Source organism: Monocercomonoides exilis, assembly GCF_001643675.1.
Source record: "Monocercomonoides exilis strain PA203 chromosome Unknown scaffold28-1221067, whole genome shotgun sequence".
NCBI lineage: Eukaryota > Preaxostyla > Oxymonadida > Polymastigidae > Monocercomonoides > Monocercomonoides exilis.
Window position 1 is genome coordinate 1,166,042 of NW_027150573.1, and position 18,385 is coordinate 1,184,426.

The 18,385-nt window shown below is 37.1% G+C and overlaps 4 protein-coding genes across 4 annotated transcripts; 1 reads left to right on the forward strand and 3 right to left on the reverse strand.

Moving 5' to 3' along the window:
- Positions 1–1,038: 1,038 nt before the first annotated feature.
- Positions 1,039–3,449, forward strand: MONOS_1174 (uncharacterized protein). Its single transcript, XM_067864303.1, has 5 exons — positions 1,039–1,482; positions 1,539–1,853; positions 1,949–2,200; positions 2,402–2,659; positions 2,828–3,449. Exons 1-5 carry the CDS (start codon positions 1,087–1,089, stop codon positions 3,362–3,364), a joined length of 1,758 nt encoding a protein of 585 aa, XP_067725822.1. The 5' UTR covers positions 1,039–1,086; the 3' UTR covers positions 3,365–3,449.
- A 131-nt stretch (positions 3,450–3,580) lies between these two features.
- MONOS_1173 (uncharacterized protein) lies at positions 3,581–13,268 on the reverse strand (the record flags this gene model as incomplete). Its single annotated transcript, XM_067864292.1, has 6 exons — positions 3,581–4,146; positions 4,263–4,381; positions 4,505–5,345; positions 5,433–5,779; positions 5,914–12,585; positions 13,117–13,268. The coding sequence occupies 6 exons, from the start codon at positions 13,266–13,268 to the stop codon at positions 3,980–3,982; spliced, it is 8,298 nt and encodes a 2,765-aa protein (XP_067725823.1). The 3' UTR covers positions 3,581–3,979.
- Positions 13,269–13,439: 171 nt separating this feature from the next.
- MONOS_1172 (Protein tipD) lies at positions 13,440–16,347 on the reverse strand (the record flags this gene model as incomplete). The annotated part of the gene is made up of 11 exons (XM_067864281.1): positions 13,440–13,730; positions 13,817–14,045; positions 14,233–14,583; positions 14,779–14,884; positions 15,051–15,099; positions 15,285–15,346; positions 15,547–15,702; positions 15,768–15,867; positions 15,939–16,112; positions 16,157–16,272; positions 16,342–16,347. 11 exons carry the CDS (start codon positions 16,345–16,347, stop codon positions 13,511–13,513), a joined length of 1,569 nt encoding a protein of 522 aa, XP_067725824.1. The 3' UTR covers positions 13,440–13,510.
- A 217-nt stretch (positions 16,348–16,564) lies between these two features.
- Positions 16,565–18,380, reverse strand: MONOS_1171 (putative mannose-6-phosphate isomerase; the record flags this gene model as incomplete). The annotated part of the gene is made up of 5 exons (XM_067864270.1): positions 16,565–17,077; positions 17,188–17,676; positions 17,784–17,919; positions 17,972–18,226; positions 18,298–18,380. The coding sequence occupies 5 exons, from the start codon at positions 18,378–18,380 to the stop codon at positions 16,565–16,567; spliced, it is 1,476 nt and encodes a 491-aa protein (XP_067725825.1).
- Positions 18,381–18,385: the final 5 nt, after the last annotated feature.

Here is an 18,385-nt window from a genome sequence, read left to right on the forward strand (position 1 = left end):
ATAATATGGGTAATTCTTTTTGAAAAGTCGCAAATGTTTAATTTTCAAATTAATCAAAAATATCATATTTTGCTCATATTTCTGTTTTCACTCACGAATCTTCTTTGGAACGAATGAAATAGCATTATCAAGAAATATATTCCATATTGGTGAAGTTTGGTTTGTGAAAACAGAAATATGAGCAACATATGATATTTTTGATTTATTTGAAAATTAAACATTAGCGACTTTTCAAAAAGAATTACCCATATGTATTATTCTTTATGAAAAGTTGCACATTTTTAACATCGGGGTTAAAAATTGAACCTTCTTTGATAATTTTAGGTGATGAATTCAACAAATTTCTCCACTGTGAACACATTCTCACTTTAAATAGGTTAGAATATTCATATGGGGAAAAATACGGTCTTTCAAGCTTTTTATGCACAAAGCATGAAAAAATTGTTTCACTCATAACTTTGTTTCGCTTTCTCAGATTTCAAAACAAATATGATATTCATCTCTATAAACAGGCATCTTTGAAATCAAAACATGAGGAATAGAAAAATTTATTGAATTTCAAAAAATGGACCCATTTTTATTGTTATTTTTAATCTCAAAAAGTCAATGAAAAGTTCATAATTTTTCAATGAAAATGCCTGAAGTGAAATATTCTTCCCCATTTAAAAAAAATGATAAAAAATGATAAATCTGTAACAAAAAAGTGATCATTTAATGTTCAATTTAAGAAAACTCAGATTGTTAACATTTGTGGCTTCACAAAAAGAATAAACCAAATATTTGTCTTAACTGTTTTCCATTTTTGAAGATTGAATATCTATAGAATTGAAATCTTTATACAATGTTCGTTAATGAAAATTAATCTTTTCAATTAAAGATGTTGTAATAATCAATTCTTTCTTTGTTTGTTGACAGTTTCTGAAATAATTTTTGTTTGGTATATTTTTATTTGTTGAAAACAATGAGTTTCACCACAATTATAAAAGTTTTAACATTTCAATTCGAAAAACAATACAATTCAAAAAATTATGGTTAATATTGATCAAGATAGTTTAAATTTTTATTCAAAATATTTTTTGATTTTCGATGCAGTGGTCTGTGAATCAACCAAATTCACAAGCAAGACAGCCGGGGACGACTCATTCTCGAACCCCAAAGGCTGTAACTGTGCGTCCGTTTCAGACAGGTCCAATAACAATTCGTTCAATTCCAACTGCCCAAACTACTCCGTTACCACAACCTCAAATAGAAGCTGATCAAGAAGATTCAGAAGTTTTCACACAGAAATTTATTTCAAATCTACAGGGGCAAATTCATTTGTTGGAATTGGAGTCAAAACTATTAAAAGAAAGACTTTCTGGGGATCAGGAGAAAAAAGGTCCTGACTTGGACGAAGTTGATACATCAGATGTTGATCCAGCATTGCGAGAACTCAGAAAAATGTATCATGAATTGGAGCAAGAGGGGAAAAATGAAAAGGAGGTATTGAGATTATTCTTTTTTTCTTTTTTTTTTATTTATTCATTTATTATTTGAAGAGACTTCTTGATCTGATTAATAAATTGCTAAATGATCGAGCAATTCTTCTTTCAGCGCAAGAGCGCTTGACAAATGAGGCTCAGGAAGCCAAAAATGAAACACAAAAAGTGATGGAAGAGACTGAATCCATGAAAAAACCATTTTCGAAACAGATTGCAGCACTTAAACAACAAATACAAGCAACCGATGAAGAACTTAAGAGAGCTTCCGATGAGAAAGATCGCCTGAAAGAAGAGTTGGAATTTGCTGTTACTAGATCGAGCCAATTAAAGAACTTAATAGATGATCAAAAAAAATCGTTAAGAGATAAAGACGTTTGTGATGATAGTTATATTTTTATATAAAGATGCTAACATAATTCTTCTACGTGTTATTTTAAAAATCTTATGAAATTACAATTTCACAAAAGTCGCAATTAGCACCTTTGAAAGACTTAGTTGCAGAACTTGCCGAAGAAGAAGAACGGCTCCGTGCCCAGTTGAATGAATGCAAAGAAGGAAGAAAAGAAGACGAAGATATAATCCGTGATGCAAAGGAGAAATTATCTCAGCTTCAACATATAGATGGAGAAGGAGTAGCTGCAGTGAGACAAAAAGAGATGGAAGCGGAATCGCTTCGTACAACAAAGGACAGAATAGACGAGGAGAATAGAAAGATAATGGTTTGATTGCGAAAAAAAAAAAAAAAAGAAAGATAAGCATTTTTTTGTAGAATAAATAATGAAAATTAATAAAGAGGGAATAAGAAAAGAGATAATAATATTTTCAAAAAAAACTTCATTTTTCTTGAAAATTTGATTGAATTATTTGCAAATTACAATTTTACAATTCATTTGTTTTCCAATGTTTATTTTTTCTTTCAGAAGGAAAATGGAGACCTGCGAAGAGAAATTGCTGTGGCGAAGGAAAATATTGCTTCATTAAGTGCAGAAACAGCGCAGATGAAAAAGCAAACAGCACAATTGGAAGCAAACGGAGCAACAGAAGAAAAAGAAGCCAGACAAGAGTCAGAAAAGGCAAACGAATGCAGAAACAAAGCAGCAGCTATTGAAAGAGAATGTGGAGTGCTCCGTTCAAAGATTGATGCAATCCATCGAGATATTGATAATACAAAAGATAAGGTTTGTATTTATTACTTCTTCTTTGTCAAAACAAAATTCTTTGATATGCCATTTTTAAATGAAATTGCATTGATTGAAATTGTTTCGCTATTTATTAATGTTTTTTAATTTCCAACAAATCTTTTCTTTTCTACATTTCATGACAATTTCCTCATTTAAAATCAATAGATTGACGATTTGCTTTCCGATGATGAATCAAAGCAAGCTGAAATGGCTCATCTCACTGCGACTGTGCGCCTTCAAAAAAGTGACCTTGATGCTCTTCAACGGTCTGCGTCTTCACTTCGCGAACAGCTGGCAGCAATGGTGGACGACAACACGATGCTGCAGAAGGAGAATGATCGTCTAGCTAAACGTGCTGCATTCCTTGCTTCACTTGAACTTGGCAAAGCGCCGGAGCTTGTTGAGCTGCGCGAGACAAATCAGAAGATGGAGCGAACGTTGGCAGCTTTGAAAAAGAAGATTGCAGAAGGCGAAGAAGAGAGAGATGCGGAAGAGCAGATGCTGACAATGAATGGAGGACGAGGTTCAGACACAGGCGGGAAAAGCATATCTCCTGGAACTCGCAGCTATTTGAGCTCGTTCACAAGTGCAACTATGAAGTCTCCACTGAGCGTGGGAGAACAAAGAAAAAAGAGAAACGAAGAACTGAAGAAAAAAATTCAGTCAAAGCAATCAGAAGAGGGAACAAAATCAAGGGGATGAGTTTTTTATTTTGCATCTTATATTTCTCGTACATTTGCCATTTCACATTTTTCTTGCTGTGTTAATTGTTTTTTTAGTTTCACTTCATCTTTTGTAACGATCAATTTTCGTTTTTGGTGATTGTTAACCATTTCATTTTTTTTTAGAATTAACAAATAGATGAATTTCATGCTGTTTTCCGTTCAATTAATTTTTATGTATTGACAAAAAATTGGATTCATCGATACATAGCGCTATCAGTTATTTGTGTTCTTATTTTTCAATTTCCGTTTCTTCAAATAAGATGAAGCTTTTCCAAAAAAGAAAAAAAAAAACAATATTTGGATTTTAATTTCACGAAATGAAACGTAATAAGGAATATTATCTTTTTTCGAAATCAAACATATATTTCTTCCATGCACAATTACACAATAAGTGATAATCAAACTTTCGATATAATCCAAAAACAAAAATTCCCATTTGTGATTCAAAAATTTCATGTCAATAGAATATTTTATTTTTCAGTTGATAAATATCATATTTGTGGAAATACTATGTCTATATCAGATTTCATAAATCGTTCAATGTCATTGCAAATATTGAAATCACCATCTCAAATTACAAATAATTGATTCTTCACATCTCAGTATCAATAATTTTCTCCGAAATATGAATAATCTGATCAAACGAATTCATCAATGATTCTACAACGCAACAATTTGAAGACGAAGACTGAGATGCAGAGGAAGGAAGTGTACGTATCAAAGCTAGAGCATTTTCCAGGCAATCAAACAGACATAAAACTATTGATAATAATTAGACCGATAAGCGTTTCATCGTTTTTTTTGAAATAGAAAGTTTTTTGAAAGTTTATTTTTAAAAATATCAATGGAAAAAAATAATTCAAAGAATTACACACCGATTGCACCAAGATGATTCCAGCATTTTCCAGTTGAAGGAGGCTTCGGAGGAGGAGGACGGCCGCCAGGTGGCTCTGGAAGACCTTTTGCTTGCCGATCCGCAACTTCTAAATTATATCTGATGGGTTAATCATTGCAAGTTTATTCACAGGAAATAAGAAAAAAAAGAGAAATACAAAATTGAAACAATGTGTATTTTTTTAAAAAAAAATTATTCAAGAATTAAAATATCTAAACACACTTCTTTCGAGATGTCTCTTCAATATTCGTTAGCATTGCGTCAAATCTCTGCAATTGGTTAGAAATTAACAACTGCGTTCTTTTCAGGCCAACCGCAGCAGTTTCCACATTTCTCGGAGAAAGCGCTTCTTCCATCAGTGCTACCAGTGTTGACACTTCATTCACATGCTTTGGCATCAACTTTTGAGGAAAGGCATCCTTTGAATTTGCATCGCTTTGCGAAGAAGAACTCGATGAAACAGCAGAAAGCGGAGACGACGAAATCCCACCAAATTTTATTGGGGACATTGTCAGACCAAGATTCGCTGGCTTTAATGGAGTGTTTTGTCTTGCAATACAGTTTTGATTGGACGAAGGAGATGCTGTTGAATTTACTGCTTCCTTTTTCATTTGGCGAACAGAAGTCGTGTGATGATGTAATCTTCTTGTCAACACGAGCAAAAACTCTGCATTTGCTTGATCACAAGGAGTTGAAATTCTAAGTGTTTGAATGCACCGAGATCGTCTTTTTATTCCAGGGAGTGGAGTCTCAGTCACAACAACCATCCGAACAACAGGCGGATCTGGAGGCTCGATATGCTCGTCTCCTTTTGTCTTTCCAACAAGTTGTTCGAATTCCTTTACTCTGCGCATCACATACTCGCGCTCTGTTTGATGATCTGTTCTCTCGTAAAAATAGAACATTGATGTTTCAGCTGCTTGCGATGATAGAGGTTGCGTTGCTAAATCCCACATTTTTGGCTGAGGAGACAGATGAGAACGGGAAGTTGATGAAGTTGAGCTTCCCATTCGAGAATATGATGCATCTAACGGACAGGCAATGAACTCTGAGCACGAAAAAGCTGGAAAGCATATTTTATTACGCATATAGTATTTTCAACACACACAAAAAAATGCAAGTGCTTAAAACAAAAATTTAAGGCTCAAACCTTGTACCAGCCTGATCGCAGCCCCAGGAAAAGTTCGTGGCAACTCGTCTGATGGGAAAAACACCGCAACACCCGGATGCCACACGGCTAGCTTCCTTCTGAATGAGTCCAATGTATCGTCTGGTTCTCCTATGTATATGAACCGCTCAGACTGTTCTTGAGGTCCGTATTTTTCTCCACAGAACTGAACCATAAAGAAAGTCTGCGGAGGAAGCGTGGTAACAGAGTCGTTCGAAAGGCCTGTAACTTGTAATGCTCTGTTTGTCAATGCGCTCAAAAGAGGTTGAATGACATTGGTTGGAATGTTCTTTGTAATTGTGAAGCACGAAGAGAGAAGCCATTGACTCCTGCATTTAATACATCATTCAAAAGAAATATTTATTAATGTAGAGCACCCAGCAAGAAACAAGAAGGAAACATTTATGTATAAGCACAATTAAGAACATTTAACAAAAATGAAATGAAATAGAAAAAAGCAAACCTATTCCAAAGACCAGCTTCGCAGAATAATTCAGATGCTGCAACAAGAAGCTTCACCAACTCAAAATATGTAAGTCCATTTCCAGGAGGCGTCATTTCATTTGCAGGAGAGAAAGGAACGATCCCTTCCATTTCTGAGATGTTAGAAATTGGAGAAGTTGGTGAGGATAACATTGGCAAAGTATGAGGAGAGGAAGAATCTTCAAAGTGCATTGCTGTCTGAAACGGAATCAATGGGTCCGTATCGACCGACCCCAGAAGCTCTGGAGGTAGAACAAGAACCGTGTAACCTTTTCTCTCAAGCGTCTTTGCCCAACTCATAGCATCAGATGATTTTTCGAACCAACCATCCCTCCAATCAGCTTCGCAATTCTCTTCCCACATCCACATAGTTGTTTGCTTTTCACTGTCACTTTGCTCTTTGTGCATCACAAGCTGTGCCTCATCATTTGACAACGCTGAATTATAAGCTGATAATAACGAAAAAGGTGAATTCGGATGAATGTCTGATGATTTTGTCCATCTTCCAAAACGTTGAATTAAATCAATCCTTTTCAGCATAGTAAAAGCAGCCTCTTTGACACGCTTTTTTTTCCGATAAAAGTAAAGCAAAGCTGACGAATACGGAACGCATCTACGATCTTTGATGTGCGTAGCATAGACAATGAGAGTCCAGATGGCTTCGACGATACTGTCTTCGTTTGTGGTGAGCATATTTTCTGCAGATGGCTGTGAAAGAAGTGTTGCAAAGCTTTGTGAAACAGTTTCAAATGAGCGATTGATTTCAAAGCACTCATTCAGAAACGAGGAATCTCCGATGAGAGAAAAGGGAAGCAAAGGCAAAGGCTGCGTTTGCAAACATCCATTTCCATTATCAACTATTTCTTCAAAAGTTTTATCTGATGACTTTTTCCGACTCATTCTCGAACTGTGCGCCGATTGTAATTTTTCTGAATGAGGTGAAGAAAACAATGGCTGGCCTTCATCATCTGCTTGAATTGCATCATCGTTGTATTCCCCTTCTTCTCCATTTCCATCAGTGTCGATGCTGTCATACTCATCATCTTCTGTGTCTGATTTCGTCAGAGTGTAATCACTTGCATCATTGCCATCTTCATCTTCATCACTGCCAGAGACATCAATATACAAATCACCATAATCCGTTTGACTGTCCTGTTCAGTAGATGAAGTACTTTGTTCACTTGAATTATCATCAGTCGAAGAACTTTCGCTACCCTCTTCAAAGCCAGATGTTTTTAATGTCATTATTGTATTTCTCCGCAAACCGAACGGCTTCTCTGCCTGCTCTTCATTCAAAAGAGGAGCTGGTGCAATTTCTGCAAATCCCATTAATTCACCTTCAGCATCAGAATCAAAATCGCCTTGCTGATCATCCAAATCAGCCACGTTCTCTTTCGCCTTTGAACTCCAATGAGAATTCTTCGATGGAGTTCTGCTGTGCCTTGCAGTTCCAGTATCTGTTCTAATCCCAGATCGTTTTGCTCTTGTTATCCATTTATTTCTTGGATGATTTGCGCACATTATGTTTTTGTTACTTTGTGACTGCTGCTGGGCGTATCCTCGCTGCAACTCAGGAATAACCGAAAGATAAGCAGACAAGTGAACGAGAACTCTGGAAATTGTGCGTGTCATTTCTCGCAGCGCTGCCACACCGCTTGTCATTGCAACGTGCGAAGCAAGCGAAAACAGATCTCTTTCAGAACGTAGACAGCTACCAAAGCTGCGATGCTCCACAAGAAGTGCAATACAAAGACACTCAGATAGTCGTTCAGTGTGGCGCTTGTCTGTTTCGTGAATCAAAAGTTGGAGCAAAGGTGATACTACAAGGCGTGCAGCAGCTGTTGTGGCTGGAGCTGTGTTTAGGATTATTATCTTCAGAAAGCGTATGGCTTGCACTTGAATTAAACTGTCGTTCTCAGCAACAAGCAGAGCACGAATGAATGGCGTGGATCCTTGCGAAGAAAAAGAGGAAGGGAATTGCGCAGAATTCGATGTGAGACGACCAGCAGAAGTGGAAGAATGAGGTGGCTGAAGTGTCGATTGCTTTGAATGATGAGATCCAGGAAGAAAAGATGAATTCTGCAAAGTACTCGAAGACGGTTGCGCATCTGAGGACATAACAAATGTTGGCACAAGAGTTGTGTCGAATTCTTCTTCTTTTTTGTCTTCCTTAGCTGAGAGTTGTTGCGTTCTCGATGAAATGAAGCGACTGTTGCTTATACTTCGCCCTCCTCTCTGAACTGTTTTTCCCTTCTGTTGATTAGCTGAAGAAGCAGCAGTTGAAGAAGACGATGCAGAATAAGAAGAAGTTGTAAGAGAGGAACTGTTGTATTTCCCTTGTTTTGGTGAAGAAGTCTCTGAAATTGATGCACTAGCAATGACTCCAGACATCGATGATGAGTGGTTCGAGTGCTGAGATTGCTTGACGCTCAATGGTTTTGAAGGAGACAATGCTTCCTTTTGCCCGTGGATCATCAATGCGCTCACAGCCAGTGAAGTTGCCGAAGCCCAAAGAGTGTTGAACTTCTCGGCATTGCGAAACACATCGCCAATCAGAGTTGTCAGCTGACACGATGTGTCAAGAAGGCTTTTCACAATGCGGAGTGTCAAGCTGCGTGATTGGCGCCAAAGTGAATGGGAATGTACAACAATAAGACGGAATGTGTCGAATATTTGTGTGACAAGATGCACAAGACGATCAGTGGTGGGTGCAAAAGTGCGAAGAATACTTGCAAATATCGAAATATCTGAGCAAATTCCAGTGAAGAAGCTGCCCAGACATAAAAGAGAGGGAAAAGGAACCAAAGACGGGCTGTCACGAAAGAGGCGAAGAACGAAGTTGATTAGAGTAAACAGCCAGCACCCAATCCGATGAATGAACGACTGCTGCATCCCACGAGACAGAAGAAGTCCCTGGTTGTGCATAATCAATGGAGGATATGAAGCAAACAAAGAGAACAGCAGCTGCTGCACATCGAACGATCGCAGTGCTGATATAGAGTATTCGTTAAACGCACGCCTAATTAGCAAGCATGTTGCTGGGAACACACTTGTCTGTACAACTGTATGTTTGAGAGGCGTCTGGCTCTGCTGAAATACAAGAGACGCAAAACGAGCACCAGGTGCGATTAGGCAACTGTGCTGGGAACATATGCCAATGATCCAAGCGATTGAAAGCTTAAAACGCTTTCTGTGGAAATGTACAGACTCAGCAGCAGGATACAACACAGTCAGCGAATGAATTATCGACTGTAAAAGCATCCGTCCATCAGCACAACGGTAAAGCCAGTCTGTTGCAAGAGCGCGACAAAGAGCCGAGAGGAAGCGGAGTGAAAGAAGGATCCATGGATTGGGAAGTGCAGATGAAGTGGATTGAGGAGAAGTGGAAACAGCTGAGCGAAGTGGTGATGAGTGCTGAAGCGAAAGAGGAGGAACAGAGCGAACACCAAGACGAACATTTTGGAGGAAAGGCGATGAAGAAGGATCTGGAGATGAAGAAGACGATGAAGTGTAGGAAAACAGGTGGCGGTGTTGAGCAAGGACAGAAGATGAGGTGTGCGTGAGTGATGAAGTGAGAGAGACATTTCGTGCATGTTGTGCATCGAGTGTCACGCGCTGAGTCTCCTTTAGTGATTGAGGTGCCTTTTCGCTTTGTCTGAAGTGGAGGGCAGCCGCTGACAAACAAATTGAAACAATGCCTGCACTTGCTGGCACGTAAAGCAATGCAAGTTCACTCATGTTTGAGCAGCCATCTTCGATATCTGCAATGCATTTCTCTACCAATCCTTCAACAAACACTGCTGGAAGAGAGGCAAGTGAATGTCTAAAGGGAATTGAGAAGACAGGATCGATGTAGCATTCGAAGTGGATGTTGAAGAGTGCAGCAAGAAGCAACAAAAAGCAGTCGCGAATGGTTCTGCCGCTCTCGTCGCACAATTCGAGAAGCAAAGAAGGATTATGAAGTGTTTCGTTGTGAATTGATAGCATTCTATTGATCAGCTCAGCAGAGAAGCAGTACAACTGCCTCCTGAGAGATGGCTCAAATGAATGAGAGATGATGTAGTTGAGTGAAGGCATAAGCCGATCGAGAGGGCAATCTGCTGAGATGAAATCTTTAAGAACAGCATCTGTGAAGATTTCAGAGCTGACACATCGGAATGAAATCGGAAGAGAAACATCAGAGAATGGCAGTGAAGATCGATCAGAAACAGGCGAACGGGAAAGATAAGACGGAAGTGCTGAAGAAGTGCTGATATCAAATTCTGAACTTGACACTGAAGAAGACGGAAGTATTTTGTACTTATTTAGCTGAACAAGTTTTGATGGGAATGACTTTGATTCATCATCAGCATTTTCGCCATGTTTGCATATTGCTTTATTATTCAATATGATTTCATTAGTCGAATCAGTTTGCCTCTGAAGAGAAAAAATAGAGTGTGCAATTTCTGATTCAATTGAATTGCTATTGCTCTGTTCAATAAGAGTTAAAACAGAAATGTTTTCTTCAGATTTTGCTGAATTTGATTCAAATTCCACAGAAAATGGAAAAGCATCTGATTCGAAACATGCTTTCGTATGATTCTTAAGTTTGTCTTTTAGCAATCTTTCACATGAAGGTGTGAGGTCTTTCCTCATTCCACTCAATTGAACCTCTTTCAGTGCCATAATAGAAGATGGAGAAGTTTCTGTAAAAGCCGGAGAGTTGAGATTTTGGCCAGAAGAAGAAGAAGAGGATAATTGGGGAGATTTTTGTCGAATGCTTGCCTGTTTTGTTTGAGAGAAAGAGAGAGATTCTGGAGGATTAATGAAAGAAGGTATGCTTTGGTGCATTGGAGGTGGCGGAGGGCCAGGATAGATCAGAAGTTTGTAGTTACCATCAGGTCTAAGCAGCTGAGGTTGAGAGTGGAGAATGAAAAATGAATGAGCAAACGCTCTCGAAGGAGAAGGAATGCTTCGATCCGAAGAGCCCAAAGAAGAACCTCCAGCCGGAGAAGTGTTGGAGAAGGGACAGTGAGAAGGAAGATGCGAATGAAAGCAGAAGAGGATGTGTATGCTATTGTCGTGAAGAGTGGAAGAGGAAAGTGAGATGCGCCTAATTTGTGCAGAAAGATCAGAAATAGCAGATGAAATGCAGACAAATGAAGATGATTCGTGAGCTAAGTCCATCGAAGGCTCAGATGTTGACTCAAAAAGAAGAGAGTGGGTTGAAGAAGAAAAAAGATTAGTACCTGATCGTAATGCGTCACGTGCAGAAATCTCTTCAAAAGTTGAAGATTCAAATGGAGAAGAAGAAGAAGCCGTCGAAGAAGAAGATGATGTGGATGAAGACGAAGATTGAGAGGATGAAAAATGTTCAGCTGGTGTTAAAAGAGGTGAATGATGAAAAGATGACGGAGAAAGGAGCGAAGCTTCAGGAGAAATAGGAGCAGAAGATGAGGAAGAATTTGGAGAAGTTCCAACAACATTCGAACTGGGGGTCTTATTTGAAGCTGAAGAAACAACAGAATGTGCCATAAGGTGTGACTCAGCACCTGTGGAAAAGCATTGGTGGCTACACACAACCACCGAAGAAGAGCCTGAAAGTGGCACTCCATCTTCACTCACAACATGCATGCAAACAACAAACGGTTCTGAAAAACGAGATTTTATGTCAGAAGACCCAAGACGCTGAAAGCTTTCATTTCCTTTTTTCGAGTCGTCATTCTTTGAACCTGCTGAATAACAGTTTAACGAGGCGAATATTGACTGCTTCAGTGCTCGAGAATCGACAGATACACAAACATCATTTCGCGTAGAGAGACCAGGAATTGTGTGAGAAACAGATGCAGTGGCGAAGTCAAGAGACGATAGTACAACAGGACCTGCTATGTGCAATTGAGAAAGAGGTGCAATTAACGATGTCTGCTGATGAGTGTGAAGTTGAGGCACAGCACCGTGTTGCCTCATCGAAGTACCAAGTTGGCGTTGGGTAGAAAGGCGAGGCTGAGCAACAAAAGATAGTGACTGTTGAAGTGTAGGCGTTTGCAATGGAAGTGAAGGCAAAGCCCATGGAGGAATGAATGGTGAACTGTCATGTGGCTTAGCTTGCGGCTGAGCTGTTGTCGGAACAAGTGAACGAGAAATAATTGAAGGAAAAGAAGAAGATTGCAGAATAGGAATAGGAATTTTCCTGTGAATGGAAAAAATCAATGGCAGGAAGTCCAAGCACTCTGGTATGGCGTTGAGAGTCATAGACGATGGCAAAGGCTGGCACGAACCATCAGCTAAAGAAGATGAAGATGAGTGCTGTGTAGGGATTTGCGATTCCATACGAGAAAGAGGAGTCGCGTTGAAAAATGGAGGTACTGCTTTATGAGGCTGAGAAAGCGAACGCTGCTTTTTCAGTTGAGGGCGAGGTGCAATTGGAACAGTTGTAGCAGCAGACGAAAGTGTTGCATGAGCCTTCACTGATTCAAACCCTCTATCTGTTGTTGATTTCAAGCGATGAGAAGAGTTCTGTTGCGGTTGCTGTCTTGCTTCGTTTGATGAGTTGTTGCGATTCAATTGTGTTGTAAATCCACAAAACACTGGACATGTAATTCTGTGTGATTCACCAACACACGTTGGAAATGGAGTTTGAATGTATTGTGGCATAAAGTACTTCCACTTAGTGCTATCATGAAAAGGAAACAAGCTCGGGGTTAATGGAAGTTGATGAATCTTTGGAGGGCCTTGGCATCTTGAATGATCCTCATCCATTCCAATTACTACAAAAGGAAAACTCCCCACAGCAAGTGGACAATCACATTCCAAAGAAGACGATTTAAAAGATACAACGATGCAAAGTGTTTTTTGCTCCATTTCTTTTAAAATTTCATCTTCATTTTTGAATTTGGAATTTGAAATATCAACAGAAAACTGTTCCAACATAAGTTCAATAAAAATTAAAGTTCGAGGTTGTGAATGACCCATTCCTTTTTTTAAAGAATATGTTATAACATTTGATATCGGACTGTTGTTATGCCAGATTGAAACAGAAACAGATAATTTTGAAATAAATGGATGCAAAGTCCAAATTGGGGAAGATACATCTGGATCATAGATTTGACAAATTAAACAAGACGTATTATTGCGTGTGAATGAAACAGCTTGTTTTGGATTTTTCTCCAATGAATAGTCCAACCATCGAGGAGGATTATCAAACGTAAATTCCTTGTAATATGTGAGCCATGAATCGTATCCGATTGCTGTATCAGGAGGATTAACTAAATTTTCGAAAATGTCGTCTTCGGGAATCCATGTTCTATCTTCATCTGTTATGAAATCTTGTGGTTTAAATCTGTGTGAGATACTCATTTTTTATAATGGGTTGAAAATACAAAAAAAAAAAAAAAAAAAAAAAAGAATGAGTTAAATGAACAAAAAAAGTGGTTTTTGAATTGTTAATAAAAGTTTTATCCAACCTTTCATCACTTTATATTTTTAATTACAAAGAATCACAACTTTTTTAAAAATATTGAAAAATAATGTTTTTCTCAAAAATGTTAATTAAACCTAAAACAGAAATTTTCATTATTATTATAAAACAATTGAAATTTTTATTCTCTAATCCACAATGCAAAACGTTTATCATCTGCAGTGACAATAGTCCTTCCATCATTTGACCAAGCTGTTCCCAGAATATTTCGTCCCATTCCGTGCTCTCGTGTGGGAAAGAACATAATTTGATTGTCTGTAATATCTCCAATCACCATTCCTCCATTTTTCGACCCTACACACACAAATTTGGGGGTTGGACTGACGCTTCCTTCTGTTGGACTGCAAAGAACAAAAACACAAAAATGTTTGGAATGATTCAATGGAGGAAATTGATCAACCAAAAAAAAGGCTTATTCAAAACAAACCTCCAACAACCAGTTGTATTCTGAGTCGACGGCATAAATGACCCAAACTTCCATTTGCACATCGGAGTGAGCATTCGAAAGTCAGCCACAGATAAAGACCCGTCTCTTGCAACAGACAAGAGATATCTGTCATCAGGAGAGACAGTTAGGCCAGTGATGGTTGAATGCTCGTGGCAGTTCTGAATCTCTCCTGTTGACGATGGAGCACCACGATCCCAAATTTTGATTGCTGAATGATTTCAACGAACACAGACAAACAGAATGAATTATGAATCATTCAAAATCGAATTAGTTCCAGGACAATGATCAACAAAATAGATAAGAATTCAGAAAAAAATAGAAAAAAACAAAGCTCTTATTCTAATTTTCATGAAAATGAACAGCATCTCTCTCTTTCGCTCTCTTCATCAAAATACCTCCTTCGGTGTGCCCTGAATATATTGTGCCATGTCCTGTTGCAGATAGCGCATAGCATCCAGATGGACCATAAAATGAAACTTGTGGCTCAGCCTTGTTGTAATCCCAAATGATAATTCTTTTGTCAGTTGAGCCAGAAACAACGGTTGGATAAGAGCGTATGTTTGGAAAAGCGACAGCAGTAACTGGCTTTGAATGTGAATTGAGAGATGTCTTGTGAGTTAGGCTGGATGACACGATGAGCTGCAAAGCACCAGAATACTCTCCCACAACAAGAAAGCTGTCATCACATGAATATGCCAGTGAAAAAGGAGAAGAGGTGAAAATGGGAATTGTATGAGTGGATTGTCCTAAACGAGAAAGAGAATGAGGCAATAAAATATCACAAGCAGCAAAACAAAATAAAATATCAAAATAAATATGATAAAAAATGATTCACGCAAAACATATGAAGGTTCATAAAAAAATGAACAGAAAGCGCAACACACATATGCGCATTCAAAAAATAAGAAAGAATGAAAAATATTTCTCAATAATTCAAATACCATCAGCAACTCTCCATATTTTAACTGTTTTATCTGAAGAAGCTGTAGCAAAAAGATCTCCAGTGTTTGTCATCCGAATGGAATTGATTGTATCTGAGTGTGCATCCTTTTGCAAACAAAAAAGAAAAACATCAGAAATTCAGTAATTGTTATAAATGTGGTCAAGACATTTGTATTTGTTGATTTCAAAGAAATATCATAATTATCATAATGTAATTCAAATAAAATAATTGAATATCTTCAAAAATTCGATGAAATCAAAATGATCAAACAATCATCTTTTTAAATTTTGGCATAGGCTTTTTATTGAACGTTACTTCCCTATAGTAAAGTGAAAATTTGACAGAAAGTATTTAAAGAAAAGAAAATAAAAAATTGACATATCAAAGAATAAACACATTGCCTTCTCTCCAACAAAAGTTAAAAGCAACACGGAAAGACAATGCAACATTCAAAATTGACTCAAAAAAAGACAAAAAGAGCAAAATTGTTATCAAAAAGCACACTCTCGCCTTTTCATAAATTGTTCCATTGATTTTTCTATTTCTGGATGAGATTCGTGAGCAATCTTCGTTTTGCATAAAAAGAAAAAAATAAATAACAGTATTTATATCCCAAACATGAACACAAAGAAATTATAAATATTTTCGAAACAATATAAAATCAGCTTTACAGCAAAAACATAGCAATAGAAATACAAAAATGCAAATTTGAATTTCATTTTTGATTATAATTTGTGATAACAGTTTGATTCTTTATCAAGCACACCTTCTCAGCTCTTTTTTTTTCCAATAATTTATGCAGTCTTTCAATTTCTTCTTTCATTTCAAATATCTCTCTTTTTTGTTGATGCTCTTTGTCCGTATATTGAGTTACGATTTCATTCATTTTTTGAAATACAAATTCCATCGACTTTCTAGTATCCTAGTTTCAGCAAAGATAGCATTTTGAAAAAGTTATTTTTCGAAAAAAAGAATTGCGTTACAAACCCTTGACTCATTCAGATTTACTTCCAATTCCTTCGTTTCCTTTTCAAGTTTCTCAATCTCCGCCACTTTTTTATTTATTAAATCCTTATCTGCTATTATTCTACAAAAAAAAAAAAAAAAAAAAAAAAAAAAAACACTTATGATAAATATATAAATACTTTTGTTTTATACTTGTTAATGCATTCTTCTTTTTTTTGCACATCGTATTTGCGTAAATTGCGCAAAATTTCAATTTGCTGCTTTGTTTCTTCAATTTTCTCTTTTGATTGTTGGAAATCAGACTTCAATTTGTTCAATAATTCTAATTGTTTGTTTCTCTTATTTTTTAAAGCGAAGTATCCATTTCTAAGAAAAATAAAATTATTAATCTCAAATAATAGAATCCAAACGGTCCATCTTCTATTTTACTCAACTGCGAAAATAATTCACAATTTTCTGAATGAAGCAGCCTTGCATGCGTTTCAGTTTCTATAAGTCTTCGAATTGAATCTGTAATTTTTGTCGGCTTTTCATTTTTTATCACTTTTTGGTATTATAAATATGAAACAAATTTATTCCAATCAAATTTTCAAACTGTCATCTTTATCTGGGAGATTGTGTGCTCTTTGTATTTCATTTCTGAGTAGTAAGCGCCATTGAAGTGAGTTAAGCCAATGAGGCTTGAGCATTTATTATTTTGAAATTTTAATTATGGTGTTTTCAAATTGATAGAAAAATTCGTTTCATTACCCCACAATACATATATTCATCGTTATGCTAATCAAGAAAAATAATAATGCAATTAATTGCCGAAGAGATTATGCCCTTACATTTTCAGAAGCAATAAAGATCATTGAACAATCTGAAGGAATAATCTGAGAATGAGAAGGATTGAAAGATTCCGAAGAAGGTGAGGAAGATGAAGACATTTGAGAATGAGAAGGATCAGCAACGGATAAAATCAGTTGAGTTCCCGGCTGTATCAGAAGTGCAGTTCCCTCTTCAGCGAAAAGCTTCATCAACGGATTGAACTTTCTCGGATTCTCTTTCTCTTTTTCATCTTCTTTCTTTGTATGTTCTTGCTTGATTTCTTCGTCATGTGAAGTCTCCTGGCTTTTTGATGACTTTGAGACATGCACAGCTTCGATCATACACGGTCTACCTAAAACAAGGAGGATACGAGGAACATTCATCATTGGAATAATGACAGGAGATGAAGAAGTATTGCTTGCAGAGACACAAGCCCTTTGTAGGCAAAAATCAGATATCGAGGGAATGAAAAACGTTGTGACGGATCCATCAGGTGAAGATGTTGGAAGTTGAGGGATCATCTTATTTGAAATATCAGAAAACAATCGAAATTTTTATTTCATCACGTTTTCATCCAAATTTAATTTTTTAAAAAAAAGATTCATTAAGATTTTTAATTAAATGGTCACACTTTCATTTGCTCAACTCCGCAATCGTCTAACATTGATGAAAGAATAACTGGATCACAGTGCTTTGGAGTCAGCCCTGCACGAACAACATTATCTGATGTTGCCATAATTTCAACACAGTCGCCGCTAAGATAAGCATGAGGAACATTTGCCGAAAGAAATATCGCATCACATGGAGAAAGTTTCCTATGGCAAAGGAAGAATGCAGCCAAAACGGGACCTGTATCCGTTGGAGAAGAAGTTGCACTACACAAAGAAACAAAAAGTTGAAGGGACATTGTCACATTTGGACTTATTGTTGTTTTGTCTTTTGCTTCCACGAGGATTTGCTGTGCTTTGTCAACAAGTTGTTTCATGCTCACCACAAACTTCGCTTTGATCTCATCGGATGATGCAGTCAACATACGACAAGCTTCTCTCGAAAGTGAATATTCATCTCCTCCTTTGGCTAATATGTCCTCTGAACAAAATCCAATTGTTTTCATTAACTCCTGAAGTTGTTGTCAATGATGTCAAATTCAAGTGATAATATGTTATAATATAAACAGCGTTTATGATTAGAAAAACAAACAAACAAAAAAAAAGAGAAATTGCAGACAGATAATGATTCAAAACTCGATAAGCGTTCGATTGCAATGGAATTTATCTCAAGGCCTGCCAAAGCTGAAAAAGGTGTCAAAGCAAATGTTAATTCTGGCTTGTGATTGTCATCTGGAAAATGTTGGGGTTGCTCTCTTTGAAATATCAATTTAAAACATTTGAAATAAGAAAAGACAAAAATCAGACTTGTGAAGTTTAACAGCAAGTTGTTTGTTTGGATGCGCTTGAATTGACAGTGGCTGGGCAACAGACAAAACCTTCAATAAAAACGGAAGTTGTCCAGTCAATTCTTGACTTCCTGACACTTTATTCCATGTTGGATTTTCTTTCAAAAAGTTAATTAAATCAATCTTATCTCCTGCATCATTCAAATGAACTGTAGCACATCCATCTTTGTGCGTACCAAGCCACATTTCAGCATAAGGTTTTTGCTCAATAACTCTTTGAAAAGAACAAAATCATTTACCAAAAATATTATCTTTATTTTAGAAAATTTAATGCGTTGCTCAAACCCCTTTGATAGTAAGGCCACTTTGGAGTCAGTGCCAACAACTCCCCAAGCATAGTTTTTTATTGCTGGCGATAATTTCAACATAAGAA